Source organism: Sphaerodactylus townsendi, linkage group LG06 (genome assembly GCF_021028975.2).
Source record: "Sphaerodactylus townsendi isolate TG3544 linkage group LG06, MPM_Stown_v2.3, whole genome shotgun sequence".
NCBI lineage: Eukaryota > Metazoa > Chordata > Lepidosauria > Squamata > Sphaerodactylidae > Sphaerodactylus > Sphaerodactylus townsendi.
Genome location: NC_059430.1, coordinates 110,215,989 through 110,241,801, shown reverse-complemented (window position 1 = coordinate 110,241,801; position 25,813 = coordinate 110,215,989). Strand labels below are relative to the sequence as shown.

Below are 25,813 nucleotides of genomic sequence, written 5' to 3'. Positions count from 1 at the left end.
AGTTCATGGCTGAACAGAGAACTGAAACTGGGATCCTAAAATCATTCGACCCAGTAGTGAGGTTTACTTCAACTTCCAAAAATTATTAATCTTTTCCATGGGTGTTATCAACAAACCACTCTTTGAGCCCCCCTTTGTGCTTGCTTTCTTTGAGCCCCATTCGTTCTTGCTCAGCAGCTTCGAATGCACCGGCTGTGCTGGGAAAAAAAAGGAAAGTTCATAGACAAGCTGGATATGCTGTTTTTCTATTTGAAAATTTATTGAAAAAATGCAATACAAGTAGCAAGGTTGAACACTTATTTCTAAATGCTACATCCACTTTTCTTTTGACTACAAAAATCCAAAATAACAGCTACTTCAACTATAAAGATTATCTATTTGTTTTAACTCTGTTGCAATATTTCCTATTTTTAAAAGAAAGATGTAACTCCCTATTCTATACAATTCACCATTCCCTTAAAAAATTTACAAAGCTCCTTCATATGTGCAGTGAAAGTTTGTGATTGATTGTGCTAAAAAACAAAAAAACAAAAACAAACCCAATGTTCAGAACAGCAAGGGTTAATTTTCCTTTGTATGAAAATGGCAAACCACTATTAATGGGGGGGGGGGGGAACCCCCCAAATGACTAATAGTATTTTAATGGTTGGCCTCATGCTGGTGTCTGGCATGTGAAGATGTATTTTCTTTCTCCCAGTTTGATTAGTACAAGTCACTGTGCTCTTGGCTTCCGACTGTACAAACATTCACATAAATAGTTTCCATTTGCTATACAGTCAGGACAGCTTCCAGATGACCTTAAATGAGGCATTAACTGGGAGACATCGCTTATTAATAAATAAATAAATCACATTTCATTGACCCCTGCCAACAACAGAGGCGCTGGTCCCCAGCAGTTCTGAGGGGCACCAGAAGTCAAATTTATTCTGTGGACTTCAGCATCACGGTGGCATTTCTGAGGATGCAAGCAGCCTGCTCAGTTGCTGGCTTTGCACGCAATGGCAGTACTGCATGTTTGTTAGTGGGTAGACAGGAAGATGGTTTGCTTTCCTGCCGTCTTAACTGTGAGCTGTTTTCATAGCGCCTGATGTGAAAAGCTAAGCCAGCCTGGCAAATAAAGCCCAAAAGAAACCATGAAGCCTGCAACGTTTCCCCCACCCTCACCAGCCTGCTTACTCACATACCTATGTGAAATCACTTGTGGCACATCGACAGCCTGAAAGACCCCCACCAACTCCTGCTCAGTTAAGTAATGCTGCCCTCCAGCCTGGTTGCCAGGAAATAACCTTTACCTGTCCACAGGCAACTTGGCCAGGTGACTGTTTTTCAAGCTCCACAAACAGGCCAGCAGTTGAGCAAAGACACAGCACACGATTTCAGACAAGCATTTTTATAGCTGAGCCCTGGCGGCAATTCTGCACAAGGGCAGAAGAGCTTCAGAACTCTGCCCCAACCACAGATTCTAGCTTCTGCAGAAACTAAGCTTTCTTCTTTCATATATTTTTAAAAGCAAGTTTCCAGCCGAGCGTGCAGCTCTGCCTGGAGAATCTAGAACAGGGGCCTGCAACCTGCGGCTCTCCAGATGTTCATGGACTACAATTCCCATCAGACCCTGCTGACAGGGGCTGATGGGAATTGTAGTCCATGAACATCTGGAGAGCCGCAGGTTGCAGACCCCTGATCTAGAAGCCAGTGGGGCTGAATGAGATCTTTTCTGGATGGAGAGGCTTCTGCACCTTCTAAAGCTCTTTGGCTCTCTCTTAGGATTAGCAAAACAAAGTAACGTTAAATTGTTTCACTTGTATTAACTGCACACAGCAGAATTTTGTATTTGCCCCCCACAGAAACGGTGGCGCGGATGTAGCCCTTGAATGTCTCCAAGCATCCAATGCACAGGGAGTGGGGGAATCTTCTAGAAGAGATGAACATCTCACACTCAAAAGCAAGCCCCGTTTTTATTGCCTGGAACTTTTTCAGCTCTCCAAGAGTAACTTTTGCCCAAGTACAGCTGTGACAAACAAATCTAGTTATAAATCCACAAGAAACTAACTAATGAGCTGCACACTGGTAACTTTCTGTGAGCTGTTCCATGTCAAATGTCCCTTTGCTGTTTCACCTGTAGGGCTTTACCTCTCTCAAGACCTACCCATCCCAACCTGTATTTCTCTCTGCTTTGCTCTATACTTTCTTGTCTCAGTGCTGCTCTTCATAAGTTTCTCACAGCAATGTAACCCCTTTCCCTTGAGATCTGGAACTTTTAATGAGATTAGTTTAAATTTTTTAAAATATAGAACTGGGGGAAAGTCCTACGTGCACATGTGTAATCGAAGCTACAAACAGGGGGAAAGGCTTTTCAGGAGAAGAGAGTGCCTGCAGTTGTACCTGGTTAAACCCTACCACTATTATCAAAGGTGTGTGACTTTATGGCCTTTGCTGTATGGGAGGGACCTGGGATCTAAAAAGGAATGGAGAACTCTGAAAAAGAAACAGGAGGTTCAATGGCTAGGGAATCTCTCTTTACAGAAGGGCAAGTCCATGGCAAACAAAACCCCTGGAGGTAAGTAAGGGTGATCCTCAGAAGTTATTTGAGGCATACTGAAATAACAGCAGAAGAAAGGACAAGCCATACTCATAAAGAACAGATTGAACAGCAGCAGTGGAGGGGAGGGGGCGTGGCTCATCTGCTTGGCCTGCGGAAGGTTTCAGGTTCAACCGCTGGTATGTCCAGCTAAAACAACCAGGCAGTGGGTGATGTAGAAGATCTCTACCTGAGACCCAGGGAGTTGCTGCCAGTCTGACTAAACGATACTGACCTTGATTGACTGATGGTCTGATTCAGTACAAGGAAGCTTCATCTGTGTCCAAATGACAAATTGCTGAATTACCCCAGTAAGATTCTATGTTGTATCCTAGCAGATTTTTTTCCCCAACTGGTGACAGAGGAAGGGCCTCATTTTGACCACCGACAAACTAAGCCAGGGATCTGGGTATCGCATAGACAACAGCTACATTGAGTGGGGGCTGCAGTGAGGAAAGGAAATCAGATGAGTTTGAGCGGGGAAACTGGAAGGATTTGATCCTCTTTCCTTGAGGGAGAAGAGATTTTTGCAAGTCTGCTGCATTAAGCGTTGGAGATTGGAGGTGAAAAATCGACAAGAAGCACGAAGAGCCAGAAGGAGAGAAAGTGCAACACTCAAGATCTTCATCTTCCTCAATAATATAGTAAGTGCTATTACCGGATTTTAAAAAGTCAATCTAAAATTCTAGAAAATTCATGAACTGGAGTGGGGAAGATTAAAGAGAAGGACAGATAGAAACCCTCTAAGCAGCCTTACAGCCCAGCCCTAGGCATGTTGAATTGCCACTGTCATCTGTGGGGCTTCCTCGCAGGTAAGGATGCACAGGATCACAGACTCTGAGGGGCAATGGCCAGCTTTGGAAGCTGACTGAGGCTGCCAGTTGTCCACCACACATCAGAGCAAGGGTACTGAATTCCTCCCAACCAATCCTCTCAGATCCAATAAAGGCCTTGACTACTTCAATTAAATGAACTCAAAGTCAGGGGAGAACAAACTCAATTCAATATGACACTGTAGCCAGCAAAGTTACAGTCAGAAAGTATACCGGAGTTTTCAGTTCACTGAATTCAAATTCTTTTAACAATGTGCCTGGGTTTTTTAAAATAGATGGAACAGCAGAGAGCTTTTTGCTTCCACTTCTCGTAGCCTAGAATTAAGCTTACAAGCAGAGCCTGCCTCACCATGGCCTCTGCTATGTAGCACACTCAGTACAATTTCAACGTTACACTTCTCTCAGAAAATAATATTGCGCACAACTCTTACGGCATATAACTTATAGTTTCCAAATACTGCTATTAGGAAGAGTTGAGCATGCAATTTTAGTTTTGTCATGGGGGGGGAGGGGGGATGATGCCCAGCTCAGGAAAACAGAGCCAAATCAGAAAGGAGCGTGGCATCTCCCAATTCTGATTCCTCTCATTCATCACGCAAGTGACAGCGATACACACAGGAGCCGAACCTCGTGTCTAATTAGAATATTCATGTTTACTTTTTTTAAAATGTGATTCGTTTAGAAATACGTTAAAAGCTTCAATCGGAAGCAGAATGAATACAGAAGAATCTCCCGCCTCCTCCTTCTATTGCTGGTCTTGCTTTGATTCTGCATTGCTAGGAAAACAGATCCCCCCAGCAAATCCTGGACTCTGTTGTTTCATTACAGCATGATAGGGAAGGGGCCTGAGGGAGAAATCCACTGAGCCCTGCTGGTCTGCACCTTCTATTCATTTCAGCAAAGTTTATGTAAGGCTTTCCATGCAACCCCATTAAAATGAAGGAAGATCGCCCAACAGCAGCACGCTCCGCCGGCTGCGGCCCAAAAGAACTTCCAGATCACCTTGCAAAAGAACATTAAAATGACAGAATTACATATGCTTAACTGCTCTCCAAGTAGCCCGGGTTAAACATCAATTTGTGGAAATAACCTATCGTTTTTGATATCACACCTGTTTTGAGAATACAACCTTAGGAATACTGTCTCTCTGAGAGATGACCTGAACTGCAGCTAAAGATCACACACTCCTTGCACGGACGGCTGGCCGATGTGCTAAGTTTAAATAGTGCTTCTGAAGCCCAACAAAATTTTAAGCTTATCCTACCAAAAAATAAAACAAAACATAAATGACAAATGAGGGATCCCCAAAAACTACCACTGGAGGTACAGCTCTACTTCTTAGCATTCAGAGTCCATACTTCTTATAAACTCATTTTCTAACAGGCTTGATTTAATGGGGGAAACTGATAGATAAGATTAATGCCGTCTTCCAAAAAGTCCAAAATAATACAAGGGAGAAATGGGGGTGGGGTGGAGGTGTTGAAGGCAAAGGTTATTTGTCATCGTTCACTGAACAGCTCTAAAATTCACAGTATAAAAGGTGAAACAAATTCCATTCTCTCTTAACACGGACATCCTACTGAGATACTGGTGAATGTATTACGCCACAGCTTCCTGCTATATTGAAGCATCTAGAGGCTCACAAGTCCACAACGCAAGGGAAATCCAGAGGCAAAAGAGGGTAGACACACTTGTGCGTGTCTTATATAAATGTGTAAGCATCTGTATTAAAACTTCAGGACAAGTCATGAGAGGAGAGCAAAAATGCTGCACAAACCGGGCTCTGATTTGTTGACTTTCCTAGCAACAAGAGCCGCTTCTAGGTTATTGGCATTCCCACACCATAAGAAGAACGAGTGAGAATTCACTAAGTGAGAATGCAAAGGGGCAGGAGGATAACAACGCTGAGCGGAAAACGCAGCTACAGGGAAACCCTTTCAGCAAGCCTTAGGTTTCTGCCTGGCGGGTCTTCCATTTTCATGATGCAGGTTAAAAAAATAAGGTGTTGGGAAAAGGAATGCCAAAAAAAATGAAAACCTGTAAAAAAAACACTTCGGTACAGTGAAAAATATGTCATACTGTCGGTCACAATATATAAAAATGATAATCAAAAAAAAGGATCCACTGTATTGAGGAGAATCCCAAGTAAACATCAAAAAGCCCAACTCCAAGTAGTAAGTGATAGAATGTCTGATAAAATAACTCTGGCAAGTTTGAGGTCATGGTGCTCCAAGGTAGTTTCCTTGTAGTTTTGCTGGTATATTTCAGGTGGCCTTTCTCAGACTGAAATAGATATCGCCTGGGGAAGACACAAAATGTTATGGCATCAGTCGGCTGGGATATTCTGCAAGACCTGCTAAGCAACTGCCAGCGTGACCCTGTAAATGGGGCCCTGACATATATATGCAAATATATGCACATGTTCAATACAAGCACATGCACAGACACACCTATCCTCATGTTCTTGAGTGATTATGAAGTTAGTAAACTGGGCAAAGGGGGTCCAGAATATAAACACTTGAAAAGATATGGCTCTAATTTAACTACAAAAAAGTAGTAATGGACCAAACACTCTTAAGTTCTTTGTACATATAACATTTTGTGCAACGTAGAATGAGCCGTTAGTTTAAAACTTGATGTCTGATTGAAGGCAGCCTCCAGCACTGGTACCAAACCATCTAAGGATACTTCAGCTTCTGCCATCTAGAGTAAAACACTGGTTCAAAAATGGCAGATGCAGCCATGATTCTGTGTTTGCTTCCTTGGAAGTCAGTCCCACAGTGAGCACTAATCTAAATACAACTAATTTAGAGAGCGGGAGCGATGTGCTATAAATAATATCTCAGATTAGGTTCCTAGGCAGTGAGCCATTGCTTCCAGATCACAATATCAGCATAACACAGCACTACAAGAGCATAGATTTTGGAAGTTAAAATTCCTTCTGGCTTTATCCTGTGTAAGTTATCTGAATTCTGTAATAGGGTGTTCTTAAAAGAAGCGAGCATCTATGGCAGGAAGGTGCAACTCATACAATGTTGAGGATCACTTTATTACCATTAATAATTAATGCAGACTACACATTACTTGCAGCCCACGTTAACTATTAATGATAATAAAATGCAAGCTACATGCAGCGTCTTTAAAAGATTTACAGCAGGACATGTAAGCCCCAGGGATTCTTTAGCACAATTTCCTGCTCTCCCTAGCAGCCACTGGAGATTCGGGGATAGACTTCTCAGATATGAACTCCTCAAGGGTTCAGTGGAATACTTCATTTGGCTATTTTGTAGCTAGTGGGTCAGTATATCTACTAGGGATGGTGGGGATCATAGGCCAACTGTAAGAACTGAAAAAATTATTGTACCCTCACACTGTGCATTGTGCAAAGGGTAGATCCTTGAAATAAGTTTTCAAGGATCTATACTCTGCCTCGGAGTCTTTAAAATAGTAGAGGAAATGGAGTTTTCAGGCTGGCTTGAAAAGTCATGAGATCATCTGTTCTTCTTGAGGAAAGTTGCAATATAAAAGAAATGAATGAGATCTTAGAACCACCAAAATGGTCAAGCCATTACACCACAGCTCATTCTCCATCAAACTTGGGCTAGAAGGCCACAAGTGGCCCTTGTTCCACCATCTGCCCATCTGTGCTCTGCACAGTTTTTGCTATAACAGATTCACAATATTGTGATACTGAGAGGTGGTGTCACTGGAGATATGGGGACAGACTTCTCAGATATGAACTCAAGTGTTCAGTGGAATACTCCTTCCTGGTGAAACTCTTAGAAATAAATGGATTCAGGAAACTACTGAGCTTCAGAATGCATCACATCACAAAAAAAAGAACATTACCTTGATATACATATATATATAGTTATATATATAGCTGGTCTTGTTATTCTGCAATCTCTGTTTCCTGATGAACCACCACCTTTGTCACAGACATGTCTGGGTGTTGCTCCTTCGCTTCTTTGATGGCCTGAACCAGAACCTAAAGAATGATGTCATAAACAAACCAATCTGAATTGTTTTCAGGGGAATCTGCAGTCTTAATATCAATTGCATTTCTATCCTACTCAGCCTTCAAGGAATATATGGCAGCTTCTCCATTTTATCCTCACAACTCTCTGAAGGGAGGTTAGGCTGTCAGAGAGCAACTAACCTAATATTACCTTGCGTGACTCATGGCTGAATAGAAATCTGAACTCATGTCCAACCTACAGACACAGGCTCTGGACCATTACTCAATTCCAGCACCTATGTTCCACGTAACAATGCCAACAGCTTAAGTGTTCTAGATAAACAGGAGTATTATTCTGTGTAGCATCTCCAGTCAATAATATATTACCACCCCCAAAATAATACAAGATACCGTTGCAAAATTTTAATTTTGGTCATAAAATTCTCAAAATGAAACAAATGGAAACCCCTTCTTCACCTTCTGTCTGGCAAGGTATTCCTTCTGTCATTTAAGGGATTTTAATCACTTTTCTGAATCACTTGTGTGGCAACAAGGACTTTTATGGTTTTAAAATGAGTTCTAAATCTTGCTTTTAAAGTTCGGTCTTACTGCAGAGGAGCTCCAAATTGTTTCTGAGACTGAAAGGGCACGCAATATATCTTAGTTGATTCTCCAGCTGCTCCACTGATAAAGATTCCTGAAACAGTTTGCAAATATTCAAAACAGTCACTAAAATAACAATTTCTTACCTGATCGTGATCAATGTCTGCATCCCCGGTGATGACAATTCTTTTCTCAATTCGTGTTTCTGAAATTCCACCTTTCACGGTCTGTTATGAGAAAGTGAACATTAACCATGAAGATTACAACTGTGAAGACACAAGCTCAAGACCCTTAAAAGACAACCAGTCTTTCAAACATAGGGAGGGGGCATTAAAAATGTTGCTAGAGCATTAGAGGAGAGCATAACAGGAGATCTTTTGCAGTCCTGTTCCCCTATTTCTATTGCTGTTAGAATGAGTTTTGAATCTGGTTACTGTACTCAACAGAAACAAAAAGTCAAGAGTACAAAATCGTGTACAGAAGCTCTGGTATTTGTCCTATACTCTTGACTTCTTTTGAGAATAAATGCTCACATCTACAAAAAGGGCAGGTTGGAACTGGTTCTAAAAAGCAAGCATGGGAAAAGAAAACACTGGAAGCAGTCCTTGCTGTGGTTTGATTTTCTACCAAACTTGACACTAGCAGATATTTATATATTTATTTAGGAGATTTTTATTCCAGTTGCTGACAAATCTCTTAAATGTATTTTAATTTAATCTCTTACAGATGAGTGCACTCCTCATATGCCAAGAGATTTGTAGCTAATCCTCTTTATCCAAAATAAGACACAGGAAGAGATATATAAGCAGCTGGTAACTTATTTTACCGACATAAAAAAAATGGTTAACTGCACTAATATACTTCTATTTTTGCAGACTCCGGGGAGAGGGAGGGAATGGGGCAAAGAGGAACTGGTAGGGGAAAAGTACCAGCTTTAATGCACAAAACCACAGAAGTGTTGGTGCTACATGAGGATGGAACCAGCATCGAGCAACCTACCTGCTGCTCAATAAACCCATTCCCCTAGCCTGCATGCTAGAGAGGAAACTGTGCAGTTGCAAACCCCTGGGATCCCAAATGGATAACAGTCACTGCATAGTTCCCTGGCTACCTGGTGATGAGAGCCAGTTGAAAGCCTCTGCCTGGCATGCTGCTGAATGGCTCCACCCCCCCAAGGCGTGAGTCCCCAAAACAGGGAAAACAAGCTCATAGGCATAGCCTCCTCCCATCAGGATCTGTCCTGATGCCCAAACAACATGTCCTGGCTGTGACAGAAACATAAAAATAATGAAATGTAAAGCTGGAAAGTACCTCAAAGGTAATCTAGTCCAACCCCCTGCACCTGGCAAGACAACATTTACAACTACATTCACCCTACCGCGCCCCCCCCCCCCCAGTGACCCCTGTTCTAAGTCCAAAGGAAAGCAAAAAAACCAAAACCCTCCAGGATCCCTGGTCAATCTGATCTGAAGAAAAAATCCTTCCTGATCCCCAGCTGGTGGTCAGGTTTACCCCTGGTCAGATAAAAGAAGCAATAAACCAGAACACAACCCTCAATAAGCAAGACTCATTGGTAGGTGGGACAGCAGGAGCCAAGTGAAAGGAAGGATCCAGCTAAGTAACAAAGTGTACAGACCTATCTGGAAAGAACATGCACAGGTCCACCCGGGCTCCCATCTCCCTCCCAGGCCACCTGCTACCAGTGGGCTTAGGAGTCCCCTCCCTTACAGAATGCGCACCGCTGCTGCTGAGACTGCAGAAGCAGCTTCCATCCCTCAGTGCTCCCAGCTCAGGTTGCAAACATGGCCTCAGGTGAGTCAGGGCCATTACTACTGGAAAGACTAGCAAGACTAAGAGCATGTTACTCTCCTTCTGCAACAGAATATCCAGAACATAGGAAGCAATAAAATACTGGCAGTTCTACCAGCACAGCACATGGAAAGTGGTTTCTTGCTAATGTAGCCCCATTCCTTTACATCATACACTAGCATTTTGTGATTTGCAAAACGATAAGGGGAAATGTGATTTAGAAAAGCTTTACACTAGATGATTTTTGAATATAGATCTTAATTAAATCTCTTTAAAATATTCTTTTGTTTTCTGAAGTCCCCAGGTTTGGATCCTGCCTAGATTTCCATAGGAGAAAAAAGGGGTGTGTGGTTCCTCTCTCCAATGGCAGCAACAGAAAACACATAACAAAATGTTGCAAGGGGGGGAGAGAGAGGGAGTCCCCTCAATAAGCTTCAGAGAAATTAAAAGTGCTGGGGGCAGGGGGGGGGGTGGACTGGCAAAAAATCTCCCCCACCTTGCACCCACAGAAATCTAGGCAGAATCTAAGCTCATTTTCCAATACTATTACAGAGCAACTACTTGGACCAGTTGAAGCTTCTTGGAAACACTGAGTATTTGAGCTCTCTCACACACACATATATACCCGCAAATGTTTCAAGAATTGAAAATTACAGAAAATAAAATCACTGTGAACATTTACCATCTAGTCCATGCTCTCTTATTATATACAGAATTATTGGCCTCCAAACATGATTCATATTTCATAATATAACATAATTCTTCTTTCTGGAGGCTGTTAATTTTACCTTGGCTGCAGCCCACTATACTGAAGGCAGTAGGATATTTCAACAAAATATCTGCAGCTTTTATATACACCACAGAAAAACAAAGAAAAAATGCACAGGGGAAACCTTATTTTCATATGAGACGGGGGACACAAGGTGGACTTCCAGCTTCAGGACCCCCCAAATTAGATAAACAATCTGCTAAAGAAGTAAAGATATATTTTTTCTGAAGAAAGCAGATGGCAAAAATTATGGCAGAGAAAACAGACATAAGATTATGTGGCAGGAACTTGAGCGAGAGGAGATACAGAGAATGACTCTACTTATATTCATGCATTATATGTTTTCAGATGGTCAGATCCTATAAAAGAACTGTGTTCGTTTGGTTATTCCTGATACTTTCCTTCACATATCTAAGAGCAAATCTGAAGTTCAAACTGTTAATATCAACCACCAAGACACAGATCCTGATATTCTAGCAAAAACAACTAAGGGCTTTGGTGGACTAACAGATTCATTAAATTAAGTCAGACTGTTGCCATTTTCATCTTGGCTCCCAAATCCCAAGAATCTGAAGGCAATAAAAGGCAAAAAACTGAAGTGAATCACAGATGATGACTTCACATATTAAAGTTATCAAATGATAAATGTAGTTATTATAGGATGGGCAAAATTGGATCAAAGGGCAAAGGATTAAAGGTATCCAGTTACTAAACCCACTTACAAGTTGAGCCACAAGGACACAAAGAAAGCTGAGATCCCTAGATTGAGTCTCTTTATGGCAGTGGATTTGAGCAAAGACAATAGACCCCTTTCCCCAGACACTTTAAGTGGCAAAACTGAAGACTATGCTGTTATGAAGAATGACAACTCTTATTTCAGCCCCCATGTCAATCAAGCCTGCAAAGTGGAGGGATTCTACGAGCAGCTATAACATATGAAAGCATTTGTCAGTGTTCAGCTCAATTGCATGGAGATTATCTAACACAATGCAGTGAACCAGATTTGAAAGCCATCTTGTGGAGAACTGCCATACAGAAACAATTCTCAGTGGTTTCTGCATGGGGACCATAATGTCCGAACTGGCTCAGCACAGTGGATGTTTGTGCTCTGGAGTGACTTGGTACAAAAGATGGATTCTGTTCCACACTGCATACAGACTGATTGTAGTCCAACTCCAGATTGCGCTTTTTAACTATTTACTGCAGCCACACTAATTTTTGAAATACCTTTAGAAAGGTATTAAGCCCTTACAAAAAGGACTAAACGCATGCAGACACCATAGCTTTGGCAGTCATGTTGAAGAGAACCTACTATACTTGAGAGAACCTACTATACTAAGGTAAGAAGAAGGGAAGAAGAGTTTGGATTTATTACTCCTTTCCCTCCAATTACTCCAATCTCCTTTCCCTCCCCTCCACAACAAACACCCTATGAGATGGGTGGGGCTGATAGAGCTCTGAAGAGCTGTGACTAGCCCAAGGTCACCCAGCTGGCATATGTTGGAGTGCACAGGCTAATCTAGTTCCCCAGATAAGCCTCCACAGCTCAAGTGGCAGAGCAGGGAATCAGGCCTGGTTCTCCAGATTAGAGTGCACCTGCTCTTAACCACTACACAACTGTGGGTACCTGTTTTTGTAAAGTTTTAAATGAGACAGACAAGATTTTGTGAATTATCTGCCACACTGGAAAACATCTCTTCTGAAAGCTGCAAGAAAAATCTCACTTGCCAATATTTTGGGTGTTAGTTCAATCTGAACCCCACCGCCCATCAACCCCAGTGTCCTATCCAGAAAAAGGCAAACAAGCCCTCTGACAAATCACACTCAGTCAGGGCCAACGGAGGCCTGTTCATGTAATTAGTTCAATTAAAGGGGCCACCCAAACACAGACAGCAGCAGGACACAATTCATTCCTTGATATGGCAGATAGTTTATCAGTGAGGTCACACTTATTAGCAATGTCTTTTACCTTTGTGATCTGGGTAGTGGTAGTGCTGGTGGTGGTCTCTGAAGTGATGGTCTGAGCAGTTAGCAGAATTCCAGGGTCTAAATCCCCACTGCCATCATCAGTCTATGGCAGAGATACACAACAAGTATAAATCAAATCCTTGCTCACCTATGGCGAGTAGGCTGTTCAGCAAAGGAGGCCATACTGATAAGGTGAAACAAGCTACAGAATGCTGCTAATCTGCACATATTGTTTTTAAAAAATTAATAACATCTGCAATAATGTGGTGGATACCACTTCCGGAAAAGGCTCACATCTACGGCCTAAAGCGCAGGGCTATTCAGCCCCAGATTCTCTCCTTACACAAAAACAAATAATGTGCAGACTTCATACATTTTAAATACAGACTGGTTAGTATTATAAATAGAGCTTTGAGAACCACTGTGGTGTAGTGTTTAGATGTCAGACTACGATCTGGAGATCCAGGTTAGAATCTCCACTCTCAGAGGATCACAGAACGCATTGCACTCTGGCTGCCACACCAATTTAATATGTGAATACGTGCAAGTATTAAATGCTATAAACAATACATATACCCATCACCAAATGAATAATATGCACATACAATGTCAAGATCAAAGCACTACATAAATCAAACCCCGATAGCTCCGAGCTTGGCAGGCTGCCTGTCTCGTTAAGAGTCCTGTAACACAGTAATCATGGAGAAAATCCACATAACAAATCCAGGCAGTCTCAACACTGCAGCTACAAATACACAGTTCCAACCTTTCAGCATTGGATAGCAGTAGTAAGTGTAAATGCCAGACCGTTTTAGATACCTTAACGTACTGCGGTGATGTTAGATTCTATGTTCCATGTAGAATTACAATGTATTTCTTAAAGGGGAAATGCCTGATAGTAACATCGGAGGTCATATAAAGTCTTATAGGGTTTACAAAAGTGCTGAGTGCATATATGCAATATTTTGCAGTCCAGAATTATTTCAAGTGACCTGACTTCAGGTCTACATGACATATAGCCTTACTAGATGGAGTAATAGTCGGCTTACCCCAGAATACAAGAGCTTATTAGATGATGGGGCCACAAGCCATGCTTCGTAGAAACTCCGATATAAATTCCAGAATGCAGCACGAGCATGATTTGCGTTTTCGAAGAAAGTTCTTCATCAGTACATAATTTCATATAGCCGATGCATATTCAGGGGTTATATTTCTAAGTTAATGGTGACATTCCCTATAACGGCTAAAGGTGGTCTGCAACCTAATCTCCACTCTGCCATGAAACGTTGCTGGGTGACCTTGATCCAGTCACTGGTTATTATGAGAATAAAAAGGAGAAGGTAAGAATGCTGGAAGCCATTTTGGATCCCCACTGGGGAGAAAAGTGGGCTATAAGGGAAGTAAAATAAAATTTATTCAGACGACCAATATATGCAGACGCCAGATTTCAAAATTCAGGATTCCTACATTTTTCTTCTCAGCAGCTGGTTTTCAGATCCAGAGTTAGCTTGGTAACAGATCAATTTTATCATTACAATTAAGACAAATCCATGTGGGAAATTATATTCTCACATGAGAAGCTCTGTAAACAATTTTTTTTGAAAAATAAAACAGAAATGCAGTGGGACTTTAAAGAGTAATTTCAGCATGAGTTTTCATGAGTCACAACTTACTTCATCAGATGTATGGAATGTACATCCACATGAGGTAGTTACAAGCGACAGAAAGGTGGAAATGGGCTAGCAACAATAAAAAGTGTTTTGGAGGCTTGGTTTTGAAAAAAAAAACCCTACCATTCTGTTTTGCTGAATATCAGCATATTTTTGAAGTCAAGAATAGATGAGAAGAATACACAATGAGGATTGAAGGACAAACACAGCCAACTTCTGCACCGTCCAAATGGGATCCCAGGCTCAGACTATACAAATGTATAGGAAAAAACCAAATGATAGCCCCCTTTTTAAACTAATCTCTGCAACTAGGAAGACTAGAGAACTAGAATGTGCAGACGTAGCACAGGGCAGCATTTCAATCTTATTTTGACACAAAGAAACCATATGGTCAGCAAAATGCTCTAAAGCTTTCATGCTCCCATAGTTCAAAGGGCTTAAACATCACTCAAAGAATGATGTCACTGTATAGGGAAAGAATCACAAAGACATGCCTAAGTATACCTTAACCCAACATCTGGGCTTAACACACACTAAAACTGGAATACTTTGCTTCATCAGAATGAGATTAGAACATCAATGTGTGTTTGATAAATGAGTTTTGCAAGGCTGTGTACAGATGTAATGTTTCCTCTGGACAACAGTGGCTGAAGCCCAATCCCCCTTCAGACTGTCAACCATAATGAAGAAGAAGGAAAAGACTTGCTACCATAGGAGGAGAAAGGCTGGTTCTTAAAAAAAATGTTTTAAAAAACAAGAAGAAGCTGTAATGCTGGAGAACCGTAATGAATTAAGTTTCATCAAAACAAACTGAACTATAATTAGCACTGTTTATGTTCTTTAACTATCAGTTATTTATTGGCTTACAATTTCATATTGCCAGATAAATGCCAACTTTTCTAAAATTTAACACACATCTGTTACCCAACTTGCCTTGAACTGTTTGCTTGTGTGCCAGTTCATTATGAGATGAATGGATGATTTGTCTTGAAAGGGAAACTAAAAAGGAGGTATGAAAAACTGTGTGAGGTGCCAAATGTGATTCCTACAACGTAGCCACTAGGTGGTAGCAGCTTCCTTGGAAGTCAAAGTATTTCAAAGCTTTCCAAACGTTTAAAAGTGTAATTGTGGGTTCCCAGTCTAATAAGCCTGGAACGAGACAGAAATCTGGCCAGCAGGGCTTTACTGAACAGTGCTTAAACAGTGCTGGGGCAGTAACTGGTTACCCAACAGCAATTTGTTCAAGTTAATCTTTACAAAACTTCTCTGTCACTCAGTAAATCGCTAAGCAAGAGGTCACCAAGTCACACCCTGGAATTTTTAATATGTGAATCTACTTTAAATATACATACAAAGTGACAATAAAAACATTCAAATATACATTGCTGTAGACAGCGATGCTTTAATATGCTCTCTGCATCAGCCTGTGCATAACTCTGGACATGTGCCAGCTAAAACATGTGTACACCTCTTCCCAGCAGTCCCCCACCTCCAGCCATCCATGCATTATTGGTACCGGAGGCATTTATCATCTCTGGTCTCTATTAAAAGATATTTGAAACACTGTACAGTAGAAAAAAACTACTTGTCATGTCTGAGAATACTGATAATAAAAATGCTGCTCCATTAAAACAAAAACTGGCTAAAAATAGATGACTTTAAAAGGAGATTACACAAATTCAGAGGACAGCTCTACCAATGGTTATTAGCTGCAACAGCTGGATGGAACTGCTATGTTCAGAAATGACGTGCCGTCAAATACTAGCTACCAGAGGTTCGGGGGAAGCAACCATCAGAAGAACTATTAACTTCTTGCCCTGCTTGTGTGTTTTTCAGAAGCACTGTGGTGTAGTAGTTAAACTGTCAAACTGGGATCTGGGAGACCCAGGTTCGAATTCCCAATCTGCCATGAATATCTGATTGGTGACCTTAGACCAGTGGTTCTCAACCTGGGGGTCGGGACCCCTTTGGGGGTCGAACGACCCTTTCACAGGGGTCGCCTAAGACTCTCTGCATCAGTGTTCTCCATCTGTAAAATAGATAAATGTTAGGGTTAGGGGTCACCACAACATGAGGAACTGTATTAAGGGGTTGCAGCATTAGGAAGGTTGAGAACCACTGCCTTAGGCACTTATCTCATTGCATGGTTGTGGTTGTGAGAAGAAAACAGAGGAGGACAAAATTGTGTGACACTTTGGGTGCCCACTGGGGAGAAAGGTATGATCTAAATCAGGGGTCTGCAACCTGTGGCTCTCCAGATGTTCATGGACTACGAATCCCATCAGCCCCTGCCAGCATGGCCCCTGATCTAAATGAAATAATTACAAGGCAGACCTTTGGTCTGATCCACCATGGCTGTTATGGTTACTTTTAAAGCTATTTCTCTGTTAACGTATTTTTCACCTGCTGACAGAAAAGCATTAAAGAAACCAGGTATATCTCCCCCAAGTATTTGCATTTCATAGAGTGAGTTATTACTACTAAGAAAGCCTTGTCAACTTCAACTAAGGCCAGGATAGAATGCAGAGCAGGAAATCTCCTACTGATCTCAGGAACAAGGAAAGCAACAGCAAATTCTCCCTAAGGATTGCTTTAAAAGATCTGAACTGGGGACTGGACAGCAATTAGTTGAAGTGGACACTTGTTCAATTGTCCATGTCCTATCCTTCCACATCACATTTGGAAAGGCTTACAATGCAGAGCAAAAAGATTACTAGTATAAGAAACAATTCAACAGAAAAGCTCATAAAGCTCTTTGACAGGTCCCTGCAGTCAAGTCAGAAACATTATTTTTAAAAATGAATCTGGGAAAGCCCTGTAAAATAAGGAAGTTTTGCAAGTATTTCTAAAAACTGCCAAGCCCCACAGTGTGCCATTACAGAGGCTGGGGAAGCAGAGGGCTGCAAGTTCAAAGTAAGCTTGGAAAGCCCAAATGGGATTGGAACAGTGGCAAAGTGACAAGGATATGTGGAAGCTCTCTTCACTCCCCTCCAAGACATTTTATCATTCTAAAACACCTCCCTGAAAGTGTTATTTGTCACACAACACAGGTATAGCAGGTTGCAGCCGGGATAAAGTAACCTGCTCTCCTGTTTTTGCATATGCATACATCTCTGCAGGCAGCGACCAGAGCCTGCGGAAACAATGCGGGTTGCTGTCGTGTCTTCATACAGAGGCGCGTCTTTTTAAAAAAATTACCTTCCTCCCCTAAATAGCTACACGGGCAGGCACGAATGAACCCCCACAATCAGGCTGATGTCTCGCAATTCCACGAGATGTCACTGTGACCCTGCGTGGCTATGCAGCTGCGAGGCAGGAAATACTTTTTTAAAAAAGAAAGCATCGCCTCTGCCCAGCTGTTCACTCACAAGCGGCTGCAACCCAGGTTTTTTAAAAAGAATCACAGATAGTGCGATTCTCAAAAAACCCAGTTCAGGGGATTTAACACAGGACAGCCTCCCTTTAAGAGCAGGATCTGTGCAAAGTCCCCCCGCCCCATGGGTTTTTTTTACTGTCCGTAGCCCCGTTTATCAGCATACCCATCCAAAACACTGTTTTCAATACTAGTTGCCCACAGCTGTTCTGAAATTGTTTTTTAAAAGTTTGTAATACAGGAGATTTACTTCATGGACCTCTTATAAGTCTCACCTAGCTTGGCTCTAAGAAATAAGAGTGAAGCAGAGAATAACTGCTAAAGACAAACTTCCTTTACTTTTGATACGTTAGCTGGGGACAGATGAGACACTATGTGCCTCTACTGACCCTCCAAATGCAAGGCCTTTTATTAAGGGGACAGTCTTACTCTGGTTGGAGTTTATATTTTCAGGGAACATTTTGATTTAAACAAACTGCACTGATACAGCACCATCATATTAAAATCTTCTTACCTGTGCAGCTTCATAAGTTATAGTCTTGGTCTCTGTGTGAACAATAGGAACTTCTTTAGTTGGAATTTCACTTTTCACAGTACTTGACACGTCAGAGATAGTAACAGTCTGAGTCTTCACAAGGGGTGGCTACAAAAAAAAGATTTTACAAACAAAATGCAATTAGCATTATTATATACGACGACTGTTATTGAGAAGCATTCTGATGCTGATCTAACAAAAGCACAATAGACTCACTTGCCAAATCTCAACGTTAATCTCAGTTGCACTCAAATTACACATCAAAAGTGGTCAGTTGTTCCAATTGTTAAGATAAAAGCTGAGTGACAAAATGCAAATGTTACTGCATTTTTTTCTCTCACTTCCTAGCCAGACATAACCACTTCAGCACACTAAGCCCAGGAAAATTGATTCAGGGTTAAAGAATAAGCCAAACAAAATATGTAGGGTATGAACATCTGTCAACTGGGAAAGCTCAACTTGGCCTACATGCCAACATATTAATTTTCTCAGAAGACAAACAGATTTAAGTTACACAGAAGAGAAAATACTTGAGTGCAAAAAGACCTCCATTGTGGAAAATGTGAAGCCCACTAGGCTTTTCTTAAATCAGTGTCAGATCATAATTCATGATATAAATATCTCAGGAGTAACAGAAAAAGGAAGATCAGTTGTGCCACCACCTGATAATTAGCCAAAAAGAGAATGTAATGTTAGCAAGAATACCACAAGCCTTCACCCATTCAGTCAAGTCCCATTCACCTTTTCAAAATCTAAGGTAACCTTGATGATTAGTAAGTTCAGGTATCTTAATGGATGGTATTAATGGTCAGAACACTGAAGCAGGCAAGATATTCATCATGAATGGACAGGAACTATGTCTATGTGTGTGTGTGAGAAGACTTGCACATCCAATGACCAGATGAATAAGACCAGATTCATAAGACCAGAGATTCTAGTTAGTTTTGCTTTCTACATTTTCTGCAATGTATTCACAACACACAGAAGGCACATAAGACATAGTCGATACTTTTAGATTTCCCTGCCTCTGCAATACATGATGCTTCAACCAAGAGAAGGCATTTTAATGTTTTTTTAAGAAGCTATTTTAGTATAAGGGTGAAAAAGAGGGGACTCATTTCGCACAGACCGTACGAGATTAAGCACCCGATTAGAGTGGGGAATCATTTCAGGTCATCTAAAACATAAGCCTTCTTCGTGGACTTGCAACATATGCTTGCTGCAGTGTTTGGGGCTCGATTCCAGAAAGTGATACAGAGGAAACTGTAAAGAGAGATGATCTCAGTGGACATCTACTACCTGGAAACAGCAAATGAGGGCAGGAAACTCATTATCAATATTTAAGCTGTGACAGTTTTCACTTAGTTTTCTAAGCAGTTCTCTTGAATTTTGCTCTTTTTCCACATCACATGCCTCCTGTTGCTCATGGGTCTGCAGTGGAGGTGAAGCAGGGATTATAGAGCTTTCCACCTCTGTCTGATTGTCCACATCTGAATAAAATCCCTTTTCACTCCTCAGATCTTCCTCACTCTCAGCCTGAGCAGTAGCACCCTCCTCCTCCTCGCTGCTTACAGAAGCAGTAGTGTCAAATTCATGAGTCTGTGCAGGATCCTGAGCAGCGGACATTTGGCTCTCACTAATGCCTACTGAGTGCTTTGAGTCCTCCCATTCAAAGCCGGAGGCAATATTTTGCCCCTCTGCCATTGCGTCCGCATCCTCTTTGAAGGGAAAGTCACTCACACTCTAAAAAAGAAACAAATAGGTAAAAAGAAGGGGGGGGGCAGAAAGAATTAGGAACAAGGTATACTGGATCTGGAAAAAGAAAAAAAAATAACACTGGGTCTCTGCTCTTCAAACATCTTCAGACTAACTACTTGATGACCAGCCAGGGGTCTGCAACCTGCGGCTCTCCAGATGTTCATAGACTACAATTCCCATCAGCCCCTGCCAGCATGGCCAATTGTAGTCCATGAACATCTGGAGAGCCGCAGGTTGCAGACCCCTGATAAACATACTGGACGTACCAGCTCTGTGTAACCCGAGATAAGGTCTTCTGCAGGCAAAGTAGAACAGTTGACATAAAGTTCTCCTTTTGCTAGAGTGGCCATCCTGGGTTCAAGTGCCATTAAAATGAACATTCTCTCTAGAGTAGTAACTTCAACATCCCAATGGAATTTATGCCTTCTGACAAATAAGGAACTGGGTAAGGGATGCTAATGGACCCTTTTCTGTGCCAGAAGGGAATAATGCCAGAACTGGGGCTATCTGGTCTTGAATCCACTCCTCTGGGATCACCACAAGTATCAGCAACACAAAAAACATGGCAGCAACATATGCCAGTTGGTACTCTATACTTCATCAGTTTCTGAATCTAACTTTTCTTATGTAGAGAGTTGTTAGTTAAAGATCTGCTCCCCTGAAATAAGTCCAGGGGTGGGGGACAATTTTCCCATGGCTAAAATTCTAATAAAAAATTATTCCCATTGTTGGAACAAAACTATGAGCCACCTTAGCTGTTGAAGCTTCTATAATAGAAGAACAGACAGGGCTTTAAAGGAGACAGCCCCCCAAGAGACATAAGCTTTGATTTGATACCAAGAGAATCTCAAATGAAAAGACACCACATTTAAAAAAACGCTGTAGCCGCAGGAGGTTTGAAGCACACTTTACACTAGACACCAGTTCTTGTTCCCACAATAACTATTCACAATGGCTTTGTTTGTCTGAACTTTGGGTACCATATCTGCCTACAGAAATGTTATAGTTTTAAGCTTATAGTATAAAAACCTCTGCAACACCAACTCTTTTTCTTTATAGTAAAGTCAGTGGGCAGTCCAAAAAACGGTGCATAACAAAAAGATATCCAGTCTTCCTAAAAGAAAGAAAGCGTGTCCATAGCACCTGAGATACTGTGGAAGACTGTGCCAAGCCAGAGGATTTAACCAAGGCTATTCTGTCTTCCATCGTGCGCCTGATAGAAAGTTCTCAACTAGGTCTTCATACATCTCTGCGAGCCCGCTAGTCAGAACTTGAAGGAAAGCAACAGTGATAGAAGAAAAGACAAGAGTTAAAACATCCACAAGACCAGAAGATGTGCACAAAATTAGTCATTCCCCAACTGCCCAACGGATTTTAAAAGAATTAATGGGGTTGGATTGAGGGGAGCTCCCACAAGCCACATTTTCAGAGGGCTGACTACAATTTTAAAGGGGGACATTTTCTGCACTACATTTTCTACCCAGAAGTGCAAGAGTTGTAGGTGAAGGCTATCAATGGCATTTGCAATTAAGAGATCACAATGGCTAATAGCTATGACTAGTAGCTCAAACATTATTCCAGCATTTTGCTTTATTCAATAAAAAGAAAGAAATTCAATAAGAACCATGCATTTCCTCTACGGCAATAAATGGAGAAAAGCGAGACCATTTGTTCATTGGTACCATCAAGTTCACATATCCAGCCCAAGCTCCTGCCAAATGTTTGATGAGTGTGTTTTGTTTACATTCTAATTATTGCATGGGGGTGGGGGCTATTGTTCACTGCAAGCAGAAGAACTACTTAGAACAAGCAGAAGAACTACACTGCTAGCAGAAGAACCCTTCTGTACACACTTACTTGGAAGAAGCACTATTGAACTCAGCAAGATTCACTGAAGGGTGACACATAAGATCTAAGATCTCAATGAGAATATATAAAGCCTGAACTTATCAATCACTGGGCAGAAAATAATTTTGTGAGTTACCCATTTTACATGGGAAACCCTGGTAACCTCGGATTCTGATCTTAGCAGTTGGATACTGCTCAATGCTTTAGTTTTTGTGATACATATCTCTGCTCGCAGTGTACTAGTTAAAGCAAGCTCCTGTTCCAGATACAACAGAAGCACACAGATTTATTCCTATGACCTCTAAGATCTTTCTATAACCTTCACTACATTATGCAAAACATCTGATGATTCTAGAAAGGGGGCTGTTCTCAAAGAAGTTGCAAACACACACATTAAATACATAGATGATCCTGCTCTCAACTTCATTCCTTCCAAGCATATTGAGGGGCATTTCTGTACTGCCTAGTTAGTAGCTTTCCCCAGTTCAACTGTACCAGTGACTGCTGTCAATAGCTCCTAAGGGCAAGGATGACTCTCAGAGGGCAAAGTGTTTTCTAGCTTCAGAACTGCGAACTCTACCCTTAATCTGTTCCAACTTACTACCAAAATAAGCCCGCTGGGAAAACTTTTTTCCAGTTGACTGACTGGTATTTAAAACACACCAGAAAGTGACGTGCAACTCTGTAGTGGAAACTTTGAACAAACTGAGCTCAATGTAACGGGCAGAAACTCAGATGGATTAAAAGGAACTGGCCAAATGCCTTGAGCTCAGGGAATATTTTGCAAACACATGCAACTTTGACTGGGAGTGACTGCAGAAATACTCATGTGGTATTTGCAATATGAAAGGTTTCAGTAAAAGGATATCTGCAAATGGTCAGCCACATGCAAATCTGCACAAGGGAAAAAGCCTGGTAAGATCAGCTGGCAGACAGAATTTATTCCTGATCACTGATTCCAGGAGCCTAGTGTCAGGTCCATTGAGAAGAGAGCCACGCCAGCAAATACAAAATTAGATATTATATTCTGGACAGCAAGACTTTTAAGCATGGGTGGCCAGCAACATTAGGCACCCAACTGCCTGGGGCTGATCTGGGCACCCTGCAAGGAAATATTACTATAGCCCGTAAGTAGGCTTGGATGTTTTGCTTTCAAGAGTATAATTTAGGGTAGTTAGATGTCAGCCACTCTGGTGTGGGAAACAAGCTTTCTGATACATCCAAAAGGGACCATACAGAACCAGCAGGTTCTCGGGAACCTCCAGGGCCCAGGTATGATCCACAAGCCAACCAACTGGTCTTTTCTTTCCTATATGAACACATGAACACATCTGTATTATTTGTTGAACAATACTGATGCATGAACTTAAAATATCTGATCTTACCAAGCTTCCAACCACAAAAAAACTGCAAAGATGTCGGTATGTTTTCTAAAAACCAAAATGGCCAAATGTAGGTGCTGAAGATTCCGTTTACACTAATTAGCCAGTCATAGGTTTTCAACAAACATCGGGATAGAATCCCACGGCAGTTTTGCTACAGTCACACAAATAGTTGCTTCGGGGGGGAAAGGAGCCAAGATGCAGCATTCTCTAACTAGCTTTGCAAGCTGGCATCTGTGGGCAGCTGAATACCAGCAGTGATAATTATTGGCCATGGACTCCTTGGGCACAGTTCTGATGTGCACATGGAGATGCTCTGTAAGAGCTGGCTATCACTGCTACTGTTGTTGGCTGCCCCTTGACATCACAGTGCATGGAAAAGGCTATCCTTGATGGGCGTCTGACCTGCAATTGTATTATCAAGTAGCACTAGAATTTTTTTTTTAATGCAGGGGATAAACTAATAGGCAGGAACAATCCCTACAATGTTCGTTGCACTTTCCTTATTAATAGACTACAACGAAAGAATCTGCGCTCAACACAGAATTTTAATTTATGCAGAAATGAGAGAATGCCTAAAATAAGCGGCACTCTTCAGAAATAAATTACTAGTTGATTAAATTCTTGCAGTCAAACATTCCAATTTGTAGAATCTCCATGGATAAATTTTGTTTAGAAACCTTAACCAGCTGATGTCTCATGGGATAGAACATTCATATTAGGTTATCCCCGAAACTGTGCAGAAGCAGACATACTGAAAAAGTGCCTGAAAAGTACACAATCAGCAACTGAGGAGGAGTTACTCTTATAATTCACCAAACTCACCAGTGAAAATTCCAGAGACCAACTGATGAACAACCTCCAATCATAATATGGCAGCTAAAGTACTTAAGCAAGAAGAATTATCGAGCAGAAAATAAAGAACCCCCTCTAATTTAATGCAATTTTCATTCTTCCATTTTTTAACAGGAAAAAAGGGTAAGTTCTTTATATCAAGAGCTGCCATTAATTTATATATGCAATTTGTAGATTTGCATGGTTTGGACAGATTTTTAATTTACAAGCAGGGGTAGGTTAATCTCTGAGGATCAGGCAGCCAGCAAAAATGGCTAATTTGACCAACAGTGAACTGAGTTTCAGCTACTGTCAGTCGCAACTATTAGTCACCTTCATTCTTAGAGATGGTGACTGACAACTGCAGTGCCATCCCAAACTGAACGACACCCTTCTAAACCCACTGAATTTGGCAGACTTAAATGGGTATAACTCTGGGTACTTTTGCACATGCAGAATAATCCACTTTCCATGCACTTTAACAATTGTTTGCAAGTGGATTTTGCTATTTCGCACAGTAAAATCCAGCTGCAAAGTGCATTGAAAGTGCATTATTCTGGATGTGCAAAAGTGTCTTTCGTTAAGGACTGCACTTTAAAACACATTCCCTTGGGAGTTACAAGCATTTCACACTTTGATCAGTAAGACACCATTACAAGGCAATTGGTTTTTGCACAATGACCAGGGACCTCAATTTTAACTAGTTACCAAAGTTATCAGATCTTCACTTTCCAAGGAGTTAAACAATTCAGCTAGATAATATTAATAACGGGGTTTTTAAAAGCAGCTTATGCACAGGATGAAAAAACTCCAGTTTTGTTTTTGATCCAGTGATAACTCCTTTCCTGCATTACCCTTTGCAGAGGATCAGGTCTTTATGAAAATAAATCACTGATTGAGCATTACCTTGAAGATATGACCTCGGCACCAAGCTGGGCCAACAGGAGCACACACAGTGGCTCGACAGCTTCCTCAGAACTTTGGAATTTGCTTTTCTGTAGACATCCAACAAACTACAAAACAGCTTCAGAAATAGTGCAAGGTCTTTTTATATATGCCATGATTTTGGCAGCTTAAAGTGTTACACACATACACTAAAAAAGTTTGACTCCATCTCTATTATTCATTTCAAACTGACTGTTCCAACATAGGCGTTTGTTGCACAAGGGAGAAATCATGAAGACTTGCAAGGGATAGGAAATCCTATTCTTCCACTCCCCCATCCCTACCGCCACCTTCTTTGGCATGTCCTGCGCCTGTGCCGCTCCTGGCTATCCTTTTCCCCACCCTCATTACCACTACCAATGGCTCTTTTCTGCACCCACAATGACTGCAGTTTGCCTCCCCAGTTCATCTATTTCTGCTTGCAGAAGCCAATGTTTGCATGCCATTTTGGATTGCTAGGGCTTTTTTGTGTCACCACAGAGGCCACTATTACCCTGGGGGAGGGTAAGTCCCCAATCAGGGAGGTTTCTGAGATAATTTTCTACAACTATACATGTACATATTTCATTGTTGGGTTGCAACTTATGTCAACTCCATAGGATTTTCAAGGCAACAGATATTCCAGAGGTGGTTTGCCATTGCCTGCCTTTGCATCATGATCCTGGTATTCCTTGATGTATTCGAAATACTAGCTAAAGCAAACCATGCTTAGAATCCAAGATCTGGCTAGCTGGACTTTCTAGGTCAGGGCACTGGGGGTCTTTAATCAGTTGATAGATAATTAACCATTCCAAATACTTGGGATTGGAATGGAATTTACACACACACGGATATATAAACAAACACAAAACTGAAATAATTTAAACATGTATAAGCTTCATCAAGCCTGCAATCACAATTTCTTCATGAAATATTCAACTGCAGAGTACCACAAGAATGGTCCTTCACTT

At 41.4% G+C, this 25,813-nt stretch overlaps 1 protein-coding gene across 15 annotated transcripts in view; it reads right to left on the bottom strand.

Annotated features, from left to right (window-relative positions):
• Nucleotides 1-235: 235 nt before the first annotated feature.
• LOC125435957 (protein 4.1-like) overlaps nt 236-25,813 on the bottom strand; it is a 53,962-nt gene continuing 28,384 nt past the window's right edge. For 14 of the 15 annotated variants that reach the window (XM_048502500.1, XM_048502499.1, XM_048502496.1 and 11 more), the window contains 6 exons: nt 19,396-19,839; nt 18,076-18,204; nt 12,520-12,621; nt 8,119-8,199; nt 7,261-7,399; nt 236-5,710 (listed from right to left, as the gene is read on the bottom strand). In XM_048502500.1, the coding sequence (XP_048358457.1) occupies nt 7,304-7,399; nt 8,119-8,199; nt 12,520-12,621; nt 18,076-18,204; nt 19,396-19,839 (852 nt within the window). In that variant the 3' untranslated portion in view covers nt 236-5,710; nt 7,261-7,303. The remainder of the gene's footprint in view (nt 5,711-7,260; nt 7,400-8,118; nt 8,200-12,519; nt 12,622-18,075; nt 18,205-19,395; nt 19,840-25,813) is intronic. The other variant, XM_048502506.1, reaches the window with a different exon arrangement.